Source organism: Dermacentor andersoni, chromosome 7, assembly GCF_023375885.2.
Source record: "Dermacentor andersoni chromosome 7, qqDerAnde1_hic_scaffold, whole genome shotgun sequence".
NCBI classification, from domain to species: Eukaryota; Metazoa; Arthropoda; class Arachnida; order Ixodida; family Ixodidae; genus Dermacentor; species Dermacentor andersoni.
Window position 1 is genome coordinate 161292959 of NC_092820.1, and position 23455 is coordinate 161316413.

The 23455-nt window shown below is 46.7% G+C and overlaps 1 protein-coding gene and 1 long non-coding RNA gene across 2 annotated transcripts; both read right to left on the minus strand.

Moving 5' to 3' along the window:
- Window positions 1-754: 754 nt before the first annotated feature.
- Window positions 755-4773, minus strand: LOC126533264 (uncharacterized). Its single transcript, XM_050180530.2, has 3 exons — window positions 4684-4773; window positions 3451-3648; window positions 755-1143 (listed from the first exon to the last, which is right to left on the minus strand). The coding sequence occupies exons 1-3, from the start codon at window positions 4721-4723 to the stop codon at window positions 929-931; spliced, it is 453 nt and encodes a 150-aa protein (XP_050036487.2). The 5' UTR covers window positions 4724-4773; the 3' UTR covers window positions 755-928.
- Window positions 4774-7300: 2527 nt separating this feature from the next.
- On the minus strand, window positions 7301-10546 carry LOC129385243 (uncharacterized). Its single transcript, XR_008612824.1, has 3 exons — window positions 10487-10546; window positions 9827-9872; window positions 7301-7404 (listed from the first exon to the last, which is right to left on the minus strand). It is a non-coding gene; the product is annotated as an uncharacterized lncRNA (long non-coding RNA).
- Between the last annotated feature and the right edge of the window lie 12909 nt (window positions 10547-23455).

Consider the following 23455-nt stretch of genomic DNA (forward strand, 5'->3'; position numbering starts at 1 on the left):
GGCACGTCCAAAGCAGATGACGCACGTCCGTTGGAGGTACTCAGGGGCGGATCACTTCGGACACTGGACATATTCTTCATATGCAACATAATACAATACAATAAACATAGTAGACACCATGTCTACTAACATGAAGATGGTAGACACCATGTTCATGTGATCTTGTACATGGTGTACAAGTGACGCAATGCACGGCCGGCCGATCTTTGCGTCGACGTAGGCAGAGCGGATGTATAGGACCACGGGCGAAGCACGAAAATCGGCGAACTGCCCCAGGAGGGTTTTGCATTTACCTGGACTTGTCCTATTGCGTATTGAATGTGCGCGGATTGCCTATATGTACAAAGGTAAAAGCTTCCTTTTCGTCTTTTGGGGTTCGTACGTATTCCGCTTCGAATTGAATTTTCTGGGAATGTCTATAGGCACTACGGATAAGAGAAAATGTATGACGCTATTATTCCGCAGGCTCTCTGTTAATATTAAATAATAATAATAATAATAATAATAATTGCTATCGTCACTATCGTCATTCCCATCAACATCCTTATGTATGCCCACCGCTGGACTAAAGCAACTTCGAAAGCCAATTCTGTGTCGTCCTCGAGCACGGTCGCAGCTAGTTCGCATAAAAACACGTAAGCGAGGTGACACAAAGGCACGCTAGGTCAGGCAAAGAAAGGTATTGCGTGTTGTTCGAAATACTGTTTAATGTCCGCGCACACAAACACAAAGAAGGTATACGCCAAGGAAAACAACAGTTAAGAGACTCTATTTGCTTCGTTGAACTGTCCGCTTCCACCGCAGCGCGAACGGCGTGTTCGTATAGCTGACTACTCTGGGATTTCAACGTATAATAATCGTATATTGTGCGACATGTTTTATAGCCTTATAGATACAACAGGATGTCATTTGACGTTTCCGCAGGGCGTTAGTCGCCGTGGTGCGGCACCAGGCAGATTATCTTGCACTGGCCGACCGAGCGGAAGGCGTTGTAGGCGCACATGATGGCGGGCGCCCACCGGGCGCAGACGCGCTGCACGCGGTCGTAGTACCAGAACCGGCGCGGGTTGTCCTGCGACGAGCTGGAGCAGGGCCGCAGGAATCGCTCCGTGACCAGTGCCAGGCAGCGCTTGTCCCTGCGCACTGGAAGAATACGAATGTTTGGGCTTTTTCGTCTTTCTTGAGGCCGACTGGCCTGTGTCAACGTCGTTGACTCGCTCAGGCCCTGCGCATGCGTGCGCGAGCTCACCGCGGCTTTCCTCCCCTCCCCTCACTCTCTCTCTATCTTATCTATTCCCTCTTCCCCATCACCCTGAGTAGGGTAGCCAACCGGACGCATTTCTCGTGAACATCTCTGCCTTCTCTCTTTACTTCCTCCTACTCTTCCTCCTTCGGGTATATGAGGCATGGGGCACTGTAAGCTGATTTACACCCTTGAGTGTCCTTAAGGATGCAAGTTAGCCTGTAACTCGCATTCTTACATCCATAAGGGTGTCGGTTATAGCCGGTAAAGCACCCGTAAGTCTTCAAATTCGTCTACAGTGAGGAGGCAATTTCGAAAGAGCTTTTCGTTGGTAAGCGCAGCTCAGCTCCTCCAATGAAGATGACACTGCGTTTCAAATTTCAACAGAGAATTCTAGGTTTGCGTGAGACATTGCACGTTATACGTCATGCGTGATACGTTATTGTGATAGCTGACGTGGTGAACCCTCTGCGCATGAGCTACGTTTCCTTTGAGCAGGGGTATAATAGACATGCCCAGATATCAGTGGTTTATCATGTCGTGATCGTGTACCGGCCGTGCTACAGAGCATAGAATCAAGGCAATCGCGCAATTAAGAATGAGGATTTTAGAGTGCGCCGCATCGCCAACGCATGACGAACGATAATCCTGTGGCACTAGATTCCAACTGGAAATAAAAGGAATTCGCTGCCTTCGGCTTCGCGCCGTCTCTCTATAGGCCTATCAGGGTCAAACCAAACAGCTGATATTCATATAACGCCAAAACACTCCTAATAGTTTGTCGTTCTCACTCATCAGCTTAGACGGGTTGAATTGATTGCTGACTTAAGCACTGTTTTTGTGCTGTCGCTAGGTAGTGCAAGTAGCAACGGCAAATTCGGATCGAAGCTGTGCGGTCCTTATTGGTTCGGGCCAGTTCGGACGCTGCCATCTTGTTACGCAATCACGGCAGCTTGCAGCGGCAGACGCGCCTACGCAGTGTGCCTAAATTATCACGAATCATGGTAACATATCACGAAAAGCTTAATATATCTGTTAACTCTCGTCAGTTATTCCAACTACGGGGCGTTGTTTGAGAAACTCACTTTCGGTGCGGTGTATTCTTCATGACGGCGAAAAAAAAAATGCTTTGAAATACGTGACATAACAAAGACACAGCGGAACCCGCGCGAAATTTAGAACACTGCAATCTATGGCGATTTTTTCAGTAATAAACTCAACATTTCCACACCAAACGAACAAAAAGTTCTGGAAATATATATTGTCAATTTAAATAGATTTAGTGTTACTTTTGTCGTGCCCGTCAAGTCGCGGTTCACTGACGACATCAGCCCTTGACGCTGGAATATCATCGGCCTCTAACATGAAGCCTTATAAGGCAAAGCAAGCATTATGTCATTTGTAGGCGCCAATGTGGTGTCATCTTTCTTATCACATGGAACAAGATCATTTACATTGGGCAGATGGGGCCCTGCCTTGGTGTACGCCTGGGCGAGCATCTCAATTTCTTAAAGGGCACGCCTGTTTCGCAATGTTCAGCACTTCGCTCGAAATGTGACTGCGTTTCGACATTTGAGCAGGGTTCATTTCTTCACACAAATAAAGACACGAGAACATGGAAGAAATTGCTGATACCTTTTTGTAAAACAATCCCGGTCTGTGCGTAAGCTCTCAATCGATAGCGTTATTATATTACGAAATGTCATGTCTTGCAGGCGCTTCATACAGTTATGCACCCCCCGCCCACATTTATCTTTTCAAATTTTCTTTAATTTCGGTATTTGTGCCTGCTGAAACTGAACTGACTTGTGAACTGAAAGTGAACTGAACTGATCACCTATCACCTTTCTGTAAATTCCACGATTCCAAATAAGCAAGCTTACATATGCGCCGTCTCGGTTTTCGCTGAGTTTTGGGTTCGGGTAATGTAACGATTCTATTTCACTGTTGTTTCTTTTTGCACGCTTGCGCAGTGCGCCCTGGAGGTGCTCCGCTCCCGTTATCATCGCTGTCGATCGGCTTGAACGGCGGTTGATAAAATAGGAATATACTGGAGCGAAATGAACCATTACATTAAGCCGGCCTCGACTGCGTCTTATATGCCACGAATATCAACCAACTGCCCCCATTCGTGTCCAGCCTTCTGCCATCGCTTGGGCTGTATAGACAGTTGCATCGCGAAATCACGCTGGCCTTCGTTCGCGTACACTCGCAGGTCTGTACGCAGTCCTGGCGCTTGCGGAAGTGCGCCGGCGAGTCCCGGGCGCAGACCTTGTCTGGCTGCCAGCGCCGACACGAGCCCCGGCCCGGCTGAGGCGAGTCTCTCTCCCGCTGGACGAAGATCCACTCGCCACGATCGTAGTCCGAGCCGTTGAGGCAGCGGAAGTACATGGGCTGACTGCAAGCTGCGAGGGCGGATGATCGGGGGAGAGGCAATCACGAATAGCCGTTGCAGGTGCAGAAGCAGAACTGAATTTGCCAAAGGACTGGGAAGTTGAATCCTTCTAACCCGGGACATGTTATAGTGAAGTTAACTTAGGCGATCTGTGGAGTGTTCTGCTTAATACTTAACATCCACTCGCCACGATCGTTGTTCGAGCTGTTGAGGCAGCGGAAGTACATGGGCTGGCTGCAAGCTGTGATGGGGGAGGGGGGGAGGGGGAGAGGCAATCACGAATAGCCGTTGCAGGTGCAGAGGCAGAACTGAATCTGCCAAAGGACTGGGAAGTTGAATCCTTCTAACGCTGGGAGTTTGATACTGAAGTTAACTTGGCCGATCTGTGGAGCGTTCTGCTTAATACTTAACCGAGCCAGCGAGCAGCACGCTAAGAATGCTCTATATAGTGGGAAACCTGGCGCTATTTCTTGATATATTAGGAATATAGCCAGCAGTCAACGTAGTCAACCGCATGAAGCCAAGAGACAATGTAGCAAAGGAGAGCACTTGGGAGATTATCAGTGATTTTAATTGAAATGTAGAAATGATACGGTAAAGTACAAATGAAAGTGGATAAAAGAAACAACTCGCCGCTTGTGGGAGCCTAACCGATATCATCCGCATTACGTATGCGACACTTTACCAATTGAGCTATGGTGACGGCTATTCTCCCCTCCACTGCTTTGAACATTTGCGCTTGTGTACACGATCTGTCCCGGGGAGTGTTAGCGAGCGCCACTCATGGCCAGGGCAGCGGGTATGAAACATCTTTTTGACCGCAGGAATAGAGTCAGTCATTTAGGGCAAACAGAATATAAATTGAGAGCCTTCTGAGTGTATAGATGGTTGAGAACGGTGTGGCAATGATGGTAAACGTAATAATCTCTAGTCGTAAGCATACACAGGGGGTGTGAGAGCTTCGTCAAGCTGCCTAAAAACAGCTTTTTCTCTCACTCCTTATGTTCTGTATTGCACATGAAATAAACTTCTACGTATAGCATACCGGGATGACGACGTGACTGTAAGGCCTGGCGTGCCGCCATCTCCGAGGGTCGATCGGTGACGTTCCCTGTAACTTCTCCCTTCTTCAGCAGTGGTGCTGCACGTTATGGCGTTCATGCGAGCGTAAACACGAATGCAGTTAACGTAAGTGAAAGGTCATGACGTCATGCGAATTGCGCGTGAGATTCGAGAAGGCAGCGTTTCGATCCACTTGTCGCCTTCCTCAGCTCTAGCTCGCTTTATACGTCTTTATACGTCTTATACGTCTTTATACGTGTCTAGCTGGCTTATACGTATTTATACGTCTTGTAGACGAAGCTTTCGAGATGAATTTTAAGCGGCTCTCAATTACGATAAAAAAACAGAGGCATTCGGTCTGCTTGTTTCCTTCTGCTACGGAACAGCCGCCGCAGTGTGGCTACACTGAGGTGGAAGAAGACGACGTGTGTGCCGGTTTGATATAGCGTCGCCATTTTGGACTCCGTAAGCATACCTGTAAATAAATTGTAAATAGTATTCGGCTTCAGCTTCACGTAACACTTCTCTTGAAATACGGCGTATGAAATCATCTGTGAATCACGGAACGGAATGTGCCATCCTGAGCAGCAGCACTTTAGTAACTACCTAACTTAAAAACAATGTCCGCTCGTTGTGAGCTCGGTTGTCGTCCTAGAAAATTGTATTGTCACGCGTACGTTGTTTCACTTGTTTCCAGTGGGTGTTTTTCTCTGGATTATCGCAGTCAAGTTCTTGGTCGGCGTAAGAAGGGCCTACTCTCTATGAGGAATTTCTAGAATGTTCTCACCGATTTTACATCAAAGTAGACTAAATAATCAGGTTAGACGCGCAGTACGAATACTATTGCGCATTACCGAACGTAGAAGAGCACCAGCGGTTAATCTAGTACGTGTGGTGATGCATGTGTAAAAAGGCGGACAGGCCGTGAGTTTCGATTCGACTACGAAATACTGTGCTCGCCACTGTTGTGATTTCGAGCGCTGCTTATCTTTCTAGGAACGCGTTTGTTAAATACAGAGTTCACTTCTTAACTCACATTTGTTGGCAGTCTATGATTATTCACAGTCACTACAACATGACAGTACTGTATCGCCGTTTAAGTTACGACAATTCCGCAGTTAAAAAAAATTTATTATGGGTTATTACTTGCCCAAACCACGATCTAATTACGAGGCACTCGGGATTAATTTTGACCGCCTGGAGTCCTTCAACGTTCACCCAGTGTACGGTACACGAACGTTTTTGCACTCAGCTGCCACCAGAATGCAGCCGGTGCAGGGATGGGATTGAAGCCGCGAACTCCAACTCAACAACGCATGCCATAGCCACTGGGCTACTATAAACGGTCGGTCTTCCGCACTGCGGAAAAATGCAGTAAAAAAAGAATGGGTTAATCGTACGAGCACTGCCTTTTGCGGCAAAGTTTGAGTCGGTATTTCTAGAGATTGATGCAATAAGGCTAAGTAAGGCACAGAGTTTCTTGCGAAATGGTATGTTTTGAGTGCTGGCTGCTTTCAATTCTGTAATAAAGGGATTCCCTTTAAATATATCACTTAACAAGTCAACTATTAATTTTTTGTTAGCCGTTGCCTTCTTGGCGGCCCGGCAAGGTTAAATGCCTGTCGCTGCTACGAAGATAGGGCAAATATGTTAATTTTTGTTGGGAATATTCATTTCTTTTTAGCAATCTGCGAGAGCCGGCCGTCTCAGAGATACTCGGTATCTGAGATGAAATTTTCCAGGTCAGAATATGGGGATGAGGGAGGCTCGGTTTTCTGCGAGTCGTGATCATGCAAAAAAGCAGAGAATGAAGCCACATAATGTATTGTGAAGATGATTTGTTACGTTTAATTGAAGCGTATAAATAACAAATTAAAACGAAATGAAAACTGCCGAAAAAGATAAATTGCCGTAGGCGGGAGCCATACCCGCATCTTCCACATAACGCGTGCGGTGCTTTTACTATTCGGGTTACCCCGGCAATTCACCACGCTGCCGTTCCACTTCCTTGGGTATTTGCATATCTGTACAAAATTAGTCTTAATGATTGATTGATTGATTGATTGATTTTATTTGGCAGGCCAATGTGACAGGCACATAAATAATACATCATGTGGCATTGCAAGAGACGGACACGGCGCAAATGGAAGGTTGAAGTTCTCCAGCGGGAACATAATTATAGTACACGTGTTCATGAAGAGAGAAATAGATAACACAGGGGCAGATACTACTCTCATGACCTTTCAACATCGCCTTCCACGAGGGAATGGTAACAGGTATGTGGGGGACACTTTCGGAAATGTCGCCTTCGGAATCACTATACAGTTTATGTCAACAGTTAACGCGCCGTGGTTGCTTAGTGTGTTTGGTGTTGCGCTGCTAAGCGCGAGGCCACGGGTTCAAATCCCGGCCAAGGCTGCTGCGTTTCTATGGGGCGCGAAATTCAAGAACCACCCCGTGTACTTGGGTTTATGTGCAGCTTAAAGAACCCCAGGTGGTCAAAATTAATCTCTCCCACTGCAGCGTGCCGTATATCGCGGCTTTGGCACGTAAGCCCCGTAATTTAATTTATATCAACAGTTCACGCTGCTCACAGTTGTGCTTCGGGTGGCTCGCGGCTATGTAGACGATGATGATGACGCAGACTGCGCTGAAGACCGTCATGATGCCACAGATGATGGTGTGCATGTATGATTCGTACATCCTAAAAGTCAACAAGATAAAAAAAAACGCATCAGGTGCCTACCTGATATCTCTTTACGTCTTCCAAATCTTATTCTGTCTGCACTGCAGGATAAATGTAAATGTGGAGTTCCCTGTTTGAAGATAAAAAACACTGTTTATTGAGCGCAATATAATGGATTGTTTGCTGCCTTCTAAATAGTGTCCAAACAGCCCCAAGGAGCTTCCCGCTCGCTCATGCAATTCGTACTCGTCGAACTGTAGAGAAAACTATCTAAAAAAAATCCACCATATTACAGCGAAGCCGTTAGCCTCTCGTTGGTCGGCATTTGTCGTGTCGATGTCCGTGGACAAAAGTGTCGGCCGGTCCCGGAGGTTGTGCAATACCGGGCCGACCAGTGGCGGAGGTGAAGCAGGCGTCAAGCACTCAGCAAAGCGAAGCGAAAAGTGCACAAATTCTCTGGAATCACGCGTACAACATACAAAACAGCATTCGTTTCAATAAAGAACCAGCTCAAAACAAGCGTCTGAACCCTACAAGGCGGACGCTAAGGCGCGCCTGATAACAATGCGAAGCATCCCGCATACGTTCCCCGGTAAATATTACTGTTTCGTAAGCTGCCGTGTAGTGACGTCACTAGCCTTTCGATACAAAATAACCAGCCTGGCAGCTGATTTATTTGTTGTTGCAGCACTGCTATGGTTACGCAACGCATTGAGCAGTGTGAATACGAGGAGAGGCAAAGGAAAAAAGAAACGGGTATACGACCAGCGACCGCATGCTGTCAAAATTACCATTACCGCAATTACTCCAAAGCAATAAACGATAGCGTGCCCCCCTTAGCAGTTCTAGTGGCGGTTTTCCATAGCTTCGCTGGACATCCGCTTTCGCAGGGCCGGGGTGGGGAGTCAATTTTTATATTCAGTTGCGCTTCAATGGAAAGACTATTAAAGGCTACAAGAACTAAATGGAAAAGTAACATAGCTTCAATAACAACTTCTGTGATAGAAAACAGCGAAACCGAAAAAGAACATGTAGAAACGGCTGTGAGCTGCGTCTTGCCTTGCCCGTGATGACACAACGCCGCAGGAAGCCACGTGCTGGAGTTTTGATTTTATAACAAGCGCTTTCCAACTCCGCAACGCTGAGTCGTAGCGCTGCGAGCGCGACGGTTCGAAATAGTGGCGCGCTATTGTTCGAGACAACGCATGCGCTGCAAAACTTTTTTACGGCTGCCGGTTTCACCCACGATTAACACCGGCGCCTTTAAGGCTGCAAAATTTTATTGTAAACGACGGCGAGCTCAAACTAGAACTATAGGGTGACAGAAACTGTATCTAAAGAATGTGTGTCAAATTTAGACCGCCTGGTGTGCATCGAACTATCTGGTACGATAGTTTCACGGCGACAGCTAATTTCCTTAACGCATTTTCCGTGTCTTCTCTCACCGCTATCGTCTTGTTTGCTCGTCACGAAAAGCCACCAAGAAGGAAAACGTCCTTTGTCCCCGTCAATAATTCACGAACCAAGCACGTTTTATGCACCAATAAGGGCGTTAAAATGTTTCGTTTGGGAAGGCTCGTGATATCTGAAGCAATGATTTTGGCGTACCACGGTCGTCACCGCTTGCCGTCATAAAATCGGAACGTCTTGTTCGCGAGCACGAATGGCTCTCGAAAGGCACGTTCACACTAGCGCGAAAAACGCTCGCGGCAAGCCGCAGGTGGCGGAAAGTGTGCCGCGAGTACAGGCGAGCGGCAATATTTTTCTGCGCGCAGAACGAATGGGTCTCGGAGCTATTTCTTTCAGGGATGCCGCTCGCCGCCGATCGGGAAGGCCAATCAGGAGCGCTTTTCGTACACGTGGGCAAACGCAGCAAGGAACTAGTACTCTCGCTCACCATCGCTTAAGGAAGCCGCGACGATTTCAGCTGATAGCTAATCTATCACTTGCATGCGGCGGCGTCGCCTGTGAGCGTGGCCATGCTGGCACGCATTACCGCAAGCCGCTTTCCGCGCGCGATTTTCCCGCCAGTGTGAACGTATACCTTGAAGCCGAGTATTCCTTCAAAAGCAGTCTACGGAATTTGCACACCAAGGCAATGAAGGATACGTGCGTACCCTGTAGCAGGAAAGGAGCGAGAATCATTTAAGTCGTGCGTGTACTCCGCTTATTTTCACGAAGACACCACAGTTATGTGGTGATGATGCCCGGGTCTCAGGACGTGTGTGTGTGTGTGTGTGTTTGTGCGTGTGCGTGCGTGCGTACACGCGCGTGTGCGTGTGCGTGTGTGTGTGTGCGTGTGCGTGTGCGTGTGCGTGTGTGTGTGTGTGTGTGTGTGTGTGTGTGTGTGTGTGTGTGTGTGTGTGTGTGTGTGTGTGTGTGTGTTTCTGTGTTTCTGTGTTTCTGCGTTTCTGCGAATTTTAAATGAGCAACCACTTACTCAGGCTCACGGTGGCCCAGGCGTTCGTTGGTCGACTCGTTAAAAACTGCCAAAAAATAATAATGAGACGCCCGCAAGCATCGCAATGTTAGACGAGAAAACTGTGCTAAATGCACAAACTGTATTTGCTTAGTGCAAAGAGTAAGACTAGCAAATAAAATGTTCAATTAAATTTACCGAACGTAGCCTAAAACAAGCGGGGTCTGTATTCAAGAAACTCCTGCGTAACATTTCCTCATTGGTCAGCGTATTTCTATGCATTCCTAGTTTCTGTTGGCGTCGTTTGCTCATAAAAAAATGCACTCCCATGTAACTCCCGACTGCTCTCGTTCTTTAGATGGAGTGTTATATAGCATACGTATGACGAACGAATTAGGCTGCGTTTGAAAGTGACATTAGGCTAACTCATTAGCAGTGCAAATATTGGGGTAGAATATTCAAGAAAAAGCGAAAATAAAAAAAATGACTTGAAAGGACGAAGCCACTTTGGATCAAGTGAAAACTCTTGAATGAGGACGCACCGACTGCTTGACAGTGGCTCAATTTAGGCAACATTTGCAAGTGACACAATGTCAAGAAGGGACAGAAGTTTCTGCTACCGGTGGCCCGTTATGGTTATACCTGTGCATAATTTTTAAGAACAGCTTTAAGGTAACTCACTGGACAGGTGTGTCTTGGCGGCCATGGCGTCTTTACTTCTTCGTCCTTTTTACCTATCTTTGTCCTTGTCCCGATGCGATTCCTCTCGTGGGTAACTGCTATGAGGTAACGAAAATAAAGAGTATGAGTGCACGTAGTTGCGCTAGTCAGACTTTTAAAAATAATGAGCACACAAGAGACAAAAATATTAAGAGGCGGATTTTCAAGGATAGTATTGAAGAACGAAAACAAAACTCGAGAGGAAAGCAAGAAGGCATTTTTGATAAGTGAACATTATAGTGGTTTTGTGTTATGGATAAACATAAATGGTAATACAAGCGTTCCCGTGGCTGAAGCACAACGAAGGTGCCTCAAAAGAAATAATGACCAGCATAGACAATAACAGCGGTAACGACCCAAGTATTTAAGGAGTGCGTCTTATGCTTCGCCGCAGTAGGATGAGGGTGGCGCGAAACCACATAGAGCAAGGAAAAAAATTTAATGTTGTTTTCTCGTGTTGCTGTGGTCTCACGGATGCACCTGTTCTTTTCCTACCTTGTTTTTTTTAAATTTATTTGGTGGACTGGCTGCAAGGTATATGTACAAAAAAAGTTAGCAAGGTGCGTCAAATGAATGCATGCAGCCCCACTTGCTGCCCGTTATGAAAGGGCACGGAAGGAAGTACTGCGACAATTGCGCCATGTTGCGCCAAACCATTGAGCTGGGCCGACTGGCACCAAAACGCTAATTTTGAATGAAGTTGCCAGGTTTAGCACGATGCGCGTGTTCAGTGGCAACCACACAGCCATAGGTATGCATGCGCTGGCTAGCGCTTGGCCCTGCAATGCAAGCATAAGCAATCCGGACTATAGGTCATGTGCTTTGTGACTGCCCTAAGTACGTGGAAGAGCGTGAAAGGTTGGACAACGACCTTACGCGTCTCGACAGCGCACCGTTGTCGGAGGACGTTATTTTAGGCCCTTGGCCAGATGCTCAATCGAGTTTCAAGGCCATTCAGGCATTACTGAACTTTTTAAAAACTACGGGCCTGGATTGCAGACTTTGAGCATGCCAAATTGCTTGCGATATGTTCTACATCTTCCTTCTATCGTCATCGTCACCCATCATGCACCTCTTCCCTCTTTCTTTCCCTCTTCCCCTTCCCCCAATGCCGAGTAGCTGGCTAGAGGAATATACCTCAGGCCGACCTCTCAGCATTTCGTATCATTAAACTTCTCTCTCTCTCTAAGCAATCCGTTCAAATGTCCGCGTCCTTGGAGTGTGGGTGGGTTTGGTGGGATAGCTGCGTACTAGGCCACAAGAAAATGAAAACCACTTTGTGCTGGACAATGCATTACGAATGTTTTATAAAAGTGTTACGCGTTTGCGTATATGCGGACCGGCTAAAGATGACTTGAACTGGCGCCAATTTCATGGAGTGGTCGGGAAGAAAAACCGCACCGAACGAGCAGGGTCGTACAGTTTGCACAGTGTTTGGTGTCGTTACACATTTTTGCACTCCATTTTGCGCACTATTGGCACATCTACTTCGATTAATGGGTGAACGCCTGCGTACGTGGGACTTCGTAAATCTATTTCGCACGAGCGCCACGTCCGGTTGCAGGGATGACAGTGCGGCATGCCGGAAAACGACCTGCTTGCTTTCACGAGAGTTTCTGGGATATCCCGTGGCAGCCGAAATCGGCACTCAAACGTGCATTCAGGCTACACTTCTGCCCGGCCGTGCCATACAAAATCAGGCTCTCGTCGCCGCAGTACGCACGCCAATGATGTACAGTTTCACATTTAGTTAACCTTAGCGGTAAAATTGTGGTCATAATTAAACTTTCGGCGAAACCGCAAACTTCCGAAACTGCGTTCGTGGAAGCGATGTTCGCGATGCTACTTGCGCAAATCGAGTCGAAAAATTTTAATGAACCGTCGTTCGGCGCATGAAACGACCTTTGGCGTTTTAGACTGGCTCTACGGCGCCTGTGGCGGAACCGCGAATAAGCCCAAATAATCGAGCTTATTCAAAATATTGGCCGAGCCGCGGACAGGAAAGCCAGGGACCATTATTATCCCTTCATTTTTTTCATAAATATCTTATCGAGTTTTTCTTTGGCAAGCAGTGTGAAATGCTGGGAAACGTGCAATGACTAGTACGTCAACTTCACGTTTATTCTGCGCTGTTCTGCTATCTTAACTGAAGATCGCCAAATACTAAAAATTACCTGAGGGCACTATGCGAACGTACGAGGATTTGTCTGATCTTCGTGCTTGTGGCTTCGGACACTCTTGTAGCTATGTTTATTACGCCTTATATGACTTCATTGTCCTACATTTCAAAGGAGTCTATACTTTTCCAAATTCGGAAGACTCTGCAAAAATAAATAAAGAAAGAAACATTATTCGTTACTAACTGCAGCGTAAAGACTTTGGGGCTAGTTGGGTTAATGAAGTTGTTGGGATCATCGCGCTTAGGTGCCACGCAACAATGAAGAACGACTATCGACGCCGGCTGCTGGAGAGCCGACTGCAGGTGGCTTGGCTCCTTGCTATTAACTTGCTTTAGTTTACTCGTCAAAATTATGGATTTATCAGTTTATTCATTATCAGATATTTAAAATCTGCCCAACTCCTGGTCAGTTCCCGTGAGCGGGTATGTGCCAAAGACTATGTGCCAGAGGTATGTGCGTAAATAAAATACTTTGACTTTGACTTTAAAGTTATCACCATCATCGGCTCGGCACTGTTTCAGAGACCTGAAGGACAGGTGCATTGCGTTTTTGTGTGTGGAGCTTGTATGCAATTATTAGTTTGTGACCGAGTATAAGGCACCTGTTTTATTATAGCGCCGTCAAACTTGCAGCAAAGTTAATTGATGTTCCCCTTACATTTAACAAAAACACGTCTTCAATCAGTGCAGGGTGTGTTTTAGTTGAAACGCCAGGTGTTTCAACTTTTTAAAAGGCGGACAGTGCCTGCTAAAAAAATGAAATGCATAATCAAGTAATTAACAAAGATCACTAATTAAGTTTCAACAAATCACCTTATGACACATATTGCAATTTACAAATTCGAGCCGGGGAGTTCGCAAGGCCGATCCGCTTGGAACGAATTCTCAGCATGACACCAGTTTCGGGATATTAATTCCCGAACTTTGCCGTGAAATGTATCGGCGTTCCAGTCACTTTTGTGCTGCAATGCATAAGACGACGTTTTGTGAACAAAGTAAGTGGAACAACAGTGCACTCTTTACCGCATGTCTGACGGCGCATATCTTGTAAATGGTGTCATCCACACAATTCAGGCTGATATGCCTTGCTGTCTCATACCCGCTGCGATTCGTGAATTGCAATATGTGCCGTGAAGTAATTAGTTAAAAACGTATTTAGTAATTTTTTGGTAATTAGTCGATTATGCATTTCAACTCTTCGAGCAAGTAATGTCCGCCTCTTCGAGTAGACTAGCTCATGGACCAGAATTGTGCCATCTGCCACCGGCAGCTTTGTAAAAGTTCTTGAAAGTGTAAATTCGCTACAACACCCTGTGTGTAGTTAACCAGCTCGCATGGCAGCAATTTACTACCCGCCGTTGTTTCATAGTGGCCATGTCGTTGAGCTGCTGTAAGCCCTAACGCGCGGGATGGAATCCTGGCCGTGGCGGCCGCATTTTCATTGGGGACGAGATGAAAATGAAGAAAGAGCGTCCGTGTATCGCGCATTGCGTGCACATTAAAGAATCCCAGGTTGTCGAAATTAATCCGATGTCTCCCATTCCGGCGTGCCTCATAATGATATCGTGGATTTGGCACGTAAGGCGGGTAAGGACCCAGAATTGAAATAATGTATAGCAATTTACTTATAAAAGTTGCGATAGATAGATAATTTATTTGAATGAAGGCAGAGAGGTCGGCCTGAACTAACGCGCTCTAGCCTGCTACTCTGCACAGGGGGAGGGAGGAACAGGGACATGAAGGTGTGATGAGGGATGGTGATGACGTAGAAAGAGGGATGCGCAGCGGTGAAAGAAAATTCAACACTCTGATAATAAACATTCAGAAAGCTCATTCCTGAAGCCACTAACTGGTTCCGTATCTAGTCCGTAGTCACCAATTCAAGTGAAGTTGAGCGCGCGTATCCTCGAACTGATCATGAAGGAAATTATAGAACGCGTTCGTCGCCGACATTAACCTGCGTGGCGTGTTTCTACGGGGTATGTGCGGCACGTCGTGTCACTTAAGCCAACACCGCTTTTGTGTTGAATAAAACTGCCGTTCGCTGCCTAATTAAATGTTCGTCGTGGTGTCTAAAGCAACGCGTTGGTCACTGAAATCTGCGGCGCATCTCTCTTGTCGTATAATGCGCCGAGTTTGCCTTTGCTGGCTCGCGAAAGCTTCGTGTACTGCACTGATTGCCACAAATCGTGAGATCTGCATAACCTTTCTTATTTTTAATGCCAAAGCATTACATGTCCCATAAAGCAGGAAAGCCAGCGTTGTTGTCTGCAACGAGTGGTATAAAAAAAAAAAAAACTGTGACGTCACCAGCCTCTTGTATGCCGTCAGTAGTAATGCAAAAGATAGTATAAGATTGCAGTGAAGAGGACCGCCCGGCGCTGTAGCCACATCGCCAGTCGTCGTCCGGGAGGCACGAGCTCGAGAATGCCTGGGCTGCTCTGGTCGGAACGCTGCCAAAGCTGCCTGGTGCTCTCGTCTCCTGTCCTTTGTTCGCGTTAGATTTTGGTGTGAATTAGCGTTCATGAAAGGGCCCTTCACCAGGTCCCATCACAAATTTTGTTTATACGCTGGAAGTTGTTACTTGTCCTATAGGGAGCGTTCTGCACACACACAAAAAAAGTTTTAATCGGCTATTTAATAGCCGAGACAGAAATGTTTCAGTGTCAGGAACCCATGATTTCAGGAGGCGAGCTTCACCACAAACATAATCGCTTTCTCGACTTGCCCCGTCTAGCCTCCGTAGGCGAAATTCTTTCCCTGCGTTCTCCCATACCGGACCTCGAGGATCGCGTGACGCATACGTTACGGGCGCTGCCTTCTTTTTTTTTTTTTCTCCTTGCTTTCTTTTCTTTTTTCGGCGTGGCGCACTTCCGCCGACGGCGTCGCGTGCGAACTGTTGCGATCGTCTCGTTTCGAGCAGCACACGGTTTTGAGCGCTGTGCACGAGGACCCCTGATTAGTGGTGTAAGTCAGTGCTACACAAACACTGAGGAAAACACGGGGAATGCGGGAGGTGGAAATTAAAGATGATTCAAGGAAAGGGGGCCGGCAAGCACACAAATGTGTACTTCGTATGGCCGCGCGAGGTGGCGGGATCCGCATCTTGAAAATCTTCTGCAGACGGCGCGCTGTGTGCTCGCCGCTCTTGCGCTGAGGCGATCGACCGCGCGAAGGTCACTTCGCTCGCTGCAGCTGCCGCGCTTGCTCACACCTGCGTTTTGACAGCGAGTGTCCGAGCTCATTATGATGTGCTGATGTTTGCCCTAACGCGTTGACGCCATATGCTTGTTAATTGAGTTAGTTTCCAAGTTTACACAGCTGATAAACTACTACCCTTACTTCGTATATCTGTGCACTAATTTGATGTCACAATGCTTCATCTTGTGAGCGAGATTGCCTTTTTTTGACGATGTTTGCTTAAAGGGTACAAAGGAAGTGTGAAATATTTAATTATTATTTACTTGCGTTAAGGCCAGCAGCAATCTTGGTTATATATTAGGACAGAAATTTCCCAAATAGTCAGAGCATACATTGTGTCTGTGGAGAGTGGTTACGCTAGCAGTGCGTATGGACATTCGGCTCCATAGACGTGACCAATGCAAGCAGTGAAGCGCGGACACTCGGCGAAAATTGGAAACAGGAAATGCGTCACGCTATAGTATTAACACCGATGAATTGGGGCCGCGAGCACCGAAAAAAAGAAGAATGTGAAATGAGACTAACAGAAATTGTTTTATTTTTTTATTCCTTCCCAGAAAAATTAAAAATATCCGCGTATACATTAAATTAATCTTTGCGGTTTACTTCCGTTGCCTAGCGACAGGCGAACCGGCGAATGACGAGCCAGATGTTTGCATCATTCGTCAGACACACCGCCGAAGCGAGAGAGACCGGCCGCGCATCTGAGCGTTGGACTGTTCGGGCACCCGTGTGCCTGTTTTTCTATTTTGGGATTTAGCCTGGTTTGGTGGCCTCCCGGCGAATTATTGCGTTCATTCGGTACTTCGACATGGCAGCACTGCACTATTGGACTACGGCAAAGTGAGAAAGTTTGTTCGACAGCCTGCGACGCACTTCAAGCTATTAGGCTTACTGCCCGGCACCTAGCTAGGCTAGACTTGTGACGCAGTTAGCGTCACAAGTTAGTTAATTTGAACTAATGAATCGTACTGGGAGATGTTTGCGACGCTTCCTATAAGCCCCAGTATTATTTTAACTACTTTCGGTAGTTTTTGGGCACGCTAGTCGCACAGGGTGCTGTGACGCAGTTTCGCGTGTACTGAATTTTACTGCGACAAGTTTTGGCGTTTTCTCTGACTGCCAACATTATTGAAACTAATTTCATTACTTTTCGGGCTACCTTTCGAGCGCAGTGGGCGCGCCTGGCGCTGTGACTCGGTTAGCGAAAATCAGCTCGGCCGTGGTGCGCGGTTTCGCGCTTTAATGCACTGACAAGTTCATGGCGCTTTTCTTTCTCTGACGCCGAACATTTTTGCAAATTATTTTCGATACGTTTATGTTATGAGGCCCGCGCGCCGCGCCTGTTGTGATGCAGCGAAAAGCAGCTCGGCCGTGGTGACAAAGTTAGTTTGGTGCGTACTGAATCTTACTGCGACAAGTTTGTGGCAATTTTTATGTCCCCGCAACAATTTAAGCCTTCTTTCGGTACCCACGCTTGTCGAAAACGCGACGAGCAATCATCAAGAGTGATAACACGGGAGTGCGTTGCTTGCGCCTGCAGAACGCACAAGAGATAAGCCAAGGAGATCAAACGCCAGGAACTAGTAAGTCGAAAATTCTGTCTTCTGAACGGCACCCACGCATTTTGTCTTGATTGCGAGTAGAAGGTATTCTGCGAGCGTCCAGCGTGCTCTGGTTGAGAGCCTGTGTTGTGGCCACCTCTGTGTATTCGTAGCGTACTATCGCGTCGGTTGTAGCCAAGTTCGCGAAACGCGCCGTTGCCCGCACAGTGCAGGAAATAAGTATTGGGAAGAGGGGAATGCTTGGAATTAGACAGTGTTTGTGCTATGTACGGTATTGCTTGGGATGAGTCGGGTATATTATACGCCGTGTGTGTAAATACGAACTGCTTTTGTTTGTAATGCCGCCCACTCACCACTTTCGCACGCTTCGCCTCTACAGGCATTATTCTTGCATGTTAATACCAAAATAACGCTTGTAATTTTTTCTGCTCACGTCGTCTGGTGGAGCTTCCTGCGGAAGCTACTGCTGCTTGCCTGGTGCCACAACGTTGGATGAATGCGCAAAAAGCCCGCGACGAGCATTTACAAAGAATATAATAAACGTTAATTTTTCCTCATTTCACAAGGTGTCTTGCATCGTTATGAAATTGCACGTGGCACATATTCAATGGAGGCTTGTGAAGATCGTTCGCAATCAATTTTACTTAATATGATTTGCAAATAAATATTTAATAAATAAAAAATAAATATATAAATAAATATGTGCTGCGAAAGCAAAAGAAGAAAAAACGGAGCCGGTGTGGCGCGCACCAGCAAGTATTCAAAACGCGCGCGCACAAAACCGAAACCGGAAGTGTGCTTCAGGTTTTAACATCCACGGCTTGGTGTGCTGCAGTCAATTCGGCCGCTGGGCTCTATGGGAGTTATGGGAGTGTCCGCTCTTGTTGCATTCCTTTCTCTATGAGCACGCTCTCAAGTTCAACAAATGGCCACAGAGGGCGAAGAATTGACCGCTCGCTGTTGCTGATAAATAAGCATAGCAAAGCCACTTGAAGGATGCCTGCGTAAGTTCAATATTTCCCGCTAGAGGCGCCGTAATAAGCACAATTTTGTCTTACAAACTTTCTCCCTCATTCATAGAAGCATTTTATTACAGAAAGAAGAGTACAAAATTACCATTGCTAATTAAATATTGTAGTCTTTATTAGTAACTTTTTTTTGTTTTGTTTTTTGCCATTATATACGCAAAATAGCGTTCAGCATCATCGGCCTCTCACGTGACCTCTGGCCTGGCAGAAGGGTTGAAATTCGGGCCAGTTAGTACATAGTTGAAGAAAAAACCAGTCACAAAACACAAAGGACAAGAAGAGAGAATCACACCACGTTCTCACCACGTTGTGGTGTAAACCTCTCTTCTTGTCCTTTGTGTTTTGTGACTGGTATTTCCTTGAACTCTGGCCTGGATTTAAATCTTTTACCGGTATGTTCCCGTGCACGGCAGGCATGGATTCATTCGTTCGTACACTTCAGCTGGTTGCTTATCTTGTGCTAAAAGCAGTTTGTTGAGCTTCGATACGTCGCGCTATTTAACTCGGGGTGAAGAGACGCGTTGCGAGCGGAGATGTTAGCCCGAAAGCAAGGTTTCAGTCGTGAGCCATACGGAACACGCCTGCATCGAAACTGGGGCCGGATTGTGCTGCGACTGACGACAGCAACAAGGGTGAGTCGTTTAACATCGCTGCTTCAATCGTTATGTAATATTCGTCTCGTTAACTTACAGGCGCAGAAAAATTAAAGAACTACATCCTACATTACATATGGACGGTCAGGGCACTCCGTTGCTGTTTCATAAATACACCTTTGGTTGCGAGCCCGTCGTTATACACACACAATCTGTCTGTCTGTCTGTCTGTCTGTCTGTCTGTCTGTCTGTCTGTCTGTCTGTCTGTCTGTCTGGCTGTCTGTCTGTCTGTCTGTCTGTCTGTCTGTCTGTCTGTCTGTCTGTCTGTCTGTCTGTCTGTCTGTCTGTCTGTCTGTCTGTCTGTCTGTCTGTCTGTCTGTCTGTCTGTCTGTCTGTCTGTCTGTCTGTCTGTCTGTCTGTCTGTCTGTCTGTCTGTCTGTCCGTCCGTCCGTCCGTCCGTCCGTCCGTCCGTCCTATTCCGTTTGGTTTACCTTAGGGCAGTTATTTTTGCAGTAGTGAGCGGTGCATCAAGTTCGTGTAGAAAAAGAATGCATCAGTACTGATAGCTTCATGACTTCCTAGCGTTAACTTGTGCAACCAGCCATGTGATCTCTTCTAGAGTATAAATGAGCGCACAATTGTTCTCATTTCTGATCTTAATAATACTTAAGCTGTTGACATTTATTATAGTTAGGCAGACATCAACTTTATGGACAGGAGCAATATTTATTTAGCATGCTGCTTAATCACCCTAGAACAAACATGTACGTTTGCATGTGTTCTGTAGTCACAAACCACTACAATATATATGTCACACCTTTTGCATTGTATATTGCAAAATTGTGCTTTTTCAATTTCTGATGCAGCCAAATTTGTTTCAGACATGCTTTATTGAGGACGGCACCAGTATAAAGCAACACGCTCCACGCACTAAAGAGAATCTTCTGCCTGCTACAATAAGGCCATTGTGTGGACTTCGGCTGCTACTACAAGCTAAACACCTGGTTCAGAAATAAATATGCTTGATATATGCTGTATTGCCTTGCTTGACTTGAGATACAAGTCATGTGTTTGTAGCAGATGATATACATGTTTGTTCGTATTTACGGTTCAGCATAATTGGTTCGAACATAAAAAAATCTGCATGAGTTTGGCTAATGTGTGCTGTATCTGAGGTGTCACTGTTCTGCCTGTGACAAGCACATCTTGGTCATCACAGGAGCCCCCATCTACACCATCAGGAAAGGGCTGGAGCCGAATTTACAAGGCTATTGCACCACGAAGAGAGAAGCGGATGCGAAGTATTTGGATGAGATATCAAGTCTACTGAGTACTGCTGTCAAGACTGAAAAGAGCTTCAGCCACCATTCCACCAGCATGGACATTGGCCGAGTCATCCACGTAGCTCAAAAAGGACTTTCTAGAAATTCTTCGTGTTCAAATGCACCTGCAACCTCTTGCCAAGCACTGACGACGCTGGACAAAAGAGCGCCGTCAGTTTGCCCTTAATCAGCTTCCTGGCCATGTCGAATGCCATTTGTGCCAAGTATAACTTTTTTATGAACGCAAGCTCTTTCATTGCCCATTCTTGTTAGAGATCATTCTTCCTCATTCAAACATAAAGGTCAGCGGAGTCTTCGCTCATGCTTAATACTGGTTGCTGTCTAGTCGCATAACATATATGTAGCAGTATTTTCTAGTGTGCGTTGTGTTACGTCTCAACACCACCAATGCTGTTAATTGAACCTTTGCCCCGTGTCAAACCATCGCACCTCCGGTCCAGACGTCAACGCGGCGTGGACAACGAATAAAAGCGCTCACCCCACCATTTACCTATTGAAACCGGAGAAAAGGATGAAAGGGAGGGAACCACGACAACGAACTGATAAACGCAGCTAATTAGACGAGTCAAATCACCACTCATCCCTCGGCACTTATCCAGTCGTCAAGACAGCGTGCAAACCGGCTGTTACAGGGTTCCACAAAAGGCCCTCAGCCGCCCTTCGCCTAGCAGACTGAGCGAAAAAGAAAGGGTGGGGGGGAGGGTCCTGTTGTGAACTGAGACGTTTAACCAATTGCTCCTGCATGGAGTGGGCTTCCGTACAGGAGCCGTGTAACTATGCTAAAGAAACCTTTTCTTTTTTCTACAACCTTACCGTAGTAGTCGATGGGCTTGGTGGATTCCATGCCCTGATCGCCACCCTAGCCATAACACCTGCCATGTGCAATTCCTCTTCTGAAATAGCTGATGCAGCATCGGCATGTTTCTTGCATTAACCTATGAGCCATGTTCTGTGCAACATTTTACTTTTCTTAATGTTTTCAGCCTTCAGCGCTTGCAGAGCAGAGTGGCTTTTTTTCTTGAATGCAAGCATTCTCATTCCCATATTCCTAGTCTCGTTGAAGATTGCTCTTCTTCCTCTATAGCCTGGGTCCTTGCGCAAGCTACAGTGAAGTGATTGATGGCAGAATCTGGTTTCGCTGCCCCACTTGGTCTGGGTCACCGTGTTACGTTTCTCGGATGTGGGGTCCTGGTCAGTTGCATTGGGAAGCATTCTCTCGAGACAAGCGTTCGCTCCTGCAGTCCGCACAGCGACATAGACTCCCAGTATATACGCACCGTAACTGGTGCTCCCCGTTCGTTCTTTCCTGCTGCAGCCATGGGCAAATTGTGCTTGTGGCCTTCCTCGGCCGTGATTTGGTGAGAACGGAGACCAGCATACGTGCTTACATGGTCCGGCGTGTATGAAGTTGATAGCCCCATAGGTGGAAAGGCCTGCAAAAGTTGCTGCCGAAGGTAATGCTCACGAAACCGATTTTTCCATATTGAGACAAAGGGGGGAACCAAGTGCAAGCCACACATTAGTGGCCCCTGAAAAGAAACGTGCAGGTTGGAAAGGAGTTAACGCTAATAACCCCAGGTAGCCCATGTCGCTATGTTTGGCTGCGGCAGCAGATGCCTGCGTCACCCGATTGCTTTGCAATAGAAGTTGCTCATGTTCAACGGCAATTGTCAGTTCAAACAGGTGGGACGCTGTGTCCAATCCGCTTGCGCTGCTGGTTGTCTCTCGTTACCAGGCCGCCATGTGGGACGACGATGGTGAGCCGTTTACGAGCTCGCCTCAATGATTTCAGCGTAGCTTGACATGCAAATTTTATTTCTGCTCTTGCACGAGAATGTACACTGCTTGTCTAATGCCAGTAAAGTCGCACGTTCTGTTCACTCACTTGTGGCTTGCTTGTATGGTCGTAAGTAAAGGCTCTTTGGTTTCCTAGCAATTAGAACGCACGAGCTTCGCGAAGAAGAAGAATAAAAATAAAGATGGGTTGAATCGCATACGGCAGACATTATCAGCTCCTGACTGGAAGCTTACCAATACCATTGAAAAGGAAGGTGTACAATCAGTGCACTTTGCCGGTGCTGACATGTGGGGCAGAGACTTGGAGATTGACAAAGAAGCTTGAGACCAAGTTAAGGACCGCGCAAAGAGCAATGGAACGAAGAATGTTAGGCATAACGTTAAGAGACAGGAAGAGAGCGGTGTGGAGCAAACAGGGATAGCCGGCATTATGATTGACATTAAGAGAAAGAAATGGAGCTTGGCAGGTCACGTAATCCGTAGGTTAGATAGCCGGTGGACCATTAGGGTTACAGAATGGGTGCCAGGAGTAGGGAAGCGCAGTCGAGGACCACAGAAGACTACGTGGAGCAATGAAATTAGGAAATTGGCGTGAAAGACGTTAGGCGCGGACAAACAGGCAGTCACGCCGCAAACGAAGGTGAACTTACGAAAAATAAAATGCTAATCTTACTAAAACGATACACAAGCCCCAAGGACGATCTGTCATGGTTCGCAGAACTGGCTCTCTAAAAAGCGAAAAGTCGCGAGTTCAAGAAAATTGACATAGATACCTTTCCCATCGAGACTGCCATATCTACTAAACAAAAAATGATTTCGCTCGTTCGACGCAAACGAGGAGTTCCCCATCGGCTGTCCGTAGAAGTCACTTGAAGCCGTTGAACAAGTTGCGGAGGCTTTGTCGCCACACATACATATAGACAGGTACGAAGATATATGCGGAAACTCGGGTTTCTCGCTGGCGTCGCAAGAGCTCAGTGGTAGCAAGAGCGGGAGCTTGGCAAATCTGAACCGACACTAAAGGAAAAGACGTGAGGAATAGATATCAAGCAATGAGCTGAGCTAAATTTAACAAGCACGAATGAGAGCCGAGCATGCTGTAACATACCAGTGCGCGATATCCTTTAGCTTAGATGTGGGTTTGCGATCTTTATACAATTTGTGCAGACCGATGAATAAAAATATCGAGCTGTGCCTTCTCAAAGTAAAGGCGTGTCCACACTG

Bases quoted from the DNA above. Each gene is read 5' to 3' on its own strand.
- LOC126533264 (XM_050180530.2), bottom strand. From the start codon at position 4,723: ATGGCGGCACGCCAGGCCTTACAGTCACGTCGTCATCCCG. The intron at 3,649-4,683 runs GTATGCTATACG...CCGCCCTCGCAG, and splicing joins ACAGTCACGTCGTCATCCCG to CTTGCAGTCAGCCCATGTAC. The intron at 1,144-3,450 runs GTACGCGAACGA...GTATTCTTCCAG, and splicing joins CTGCGTACAGACCTGCGAGT to TGCGCAGGGACAAGCGCTGC.